Below are 977 nucleotides of genomic sequence, written 5' to 3' on the forward strand. Positions count from 1 at the left end.
ATCTAGACCAAGGTTTCTCTTTTGAGTGAGAAATGGTCTCTGATAGTCAGCCACGTCAAGGTTGTAGGCTCCAAGCATGACAATCAACTACCTCTTATTGAAGTTTCTTTCAACAATAGTTATCACTCAAGCATCCAATGGATCTTTATGGGAGAAGATGAAGATCTTATATTGGATGGTTTGAAGTTGGTGAAGCTAGGTTTATATAACTAGACTTAGTGAATGAAGCTATGGAGAAAGTGATAGTCACTTAAAAGATATTGTAAATATTGTAGAGTTGTCAGAAACCCTACATCGATATTAGGAGAAGGGAGTTAGAGTTGAAGGTAGATGATTGGGTGTACTTTAAAGTTTCACCCATGAAGGGTGTTATGATATTTGGTAAGAAGTGGAAACTTAGTCCCCGATATATTGATCCCTACGGAATACCCCAGAGGATTGACAATGTAGTTTTTGAGTTAGAGCTACCACAAGAGTTAGCAATGGTTCATTTGGTGTTTCATATTTCAATTTTGAAGAGGTACATGGGAGACCCTTCACTTATCATACCAACTGAAGATATTGGGATCAAGGATAACTTATCTTATGAGGATATTCCCGTACATATTCTAGATTGCCAAGTTCGCAAGTTGAGGACTAAGGAAGTAGCATCAGTCAAAGTCCTTTGGAGGAACCAGTATGTTGAGGAAGCTACTTGAGAAACTGAAGAAGAGATATTAAAAACCGGAGAAGTTCCAGACCAAGGTACTAATTCTCATCTTAGTACTGTTTATATTATGAGTTGACATGTTGTATTTGCATTTCATATTGGGTGTTTGAGATGAATTTTAGATGTTACACCCTTAGCTACTAAGAGTTATCTCATTCAAGGAAAATGTTTTTGACAGGGAGATAATTTAACATCTCGCTAATTGAAAGAACTAGGAAGAAGTTAAGAATTGGAAATAGTCATTTTAGGAAAGAATTGAAATCCGGAA

General features: G+C 36.4%; 1 protein-coding gene across 1 annotated transcript; it reads left to right on the top strand.

Annotated features, from left to right (window-relative positions):
- Positions 1–359: 359 nt before the first annotated feature.
- On the top strand, positions 360–698 carry LOC138338774 (uncharacterized). Its single transcript, XM_069289861.1, has one exon. It carries the CDS (start codon positions 360–362, stop codon positions 696–698), a length of 339 nt encoding a protein of 112 aa, XP_069145962.1.
- Positions 699–977: the final 279 nt, after the last annotated feature.

Source organism: Solanum lycopersicum, chromosome 10 (assembly GCF_036512215.1).
Source record: "Solanum lycopersicum chromosome 10, SLM_r2.1".
NCBI classification, from domain to species: domain Eukaryota; kingdom Viridiplantae; phylum Streptophyta; class Magnoliopsida; order Solanales; family Solanaceae; genus Solanum; species Solanum lycopersicum.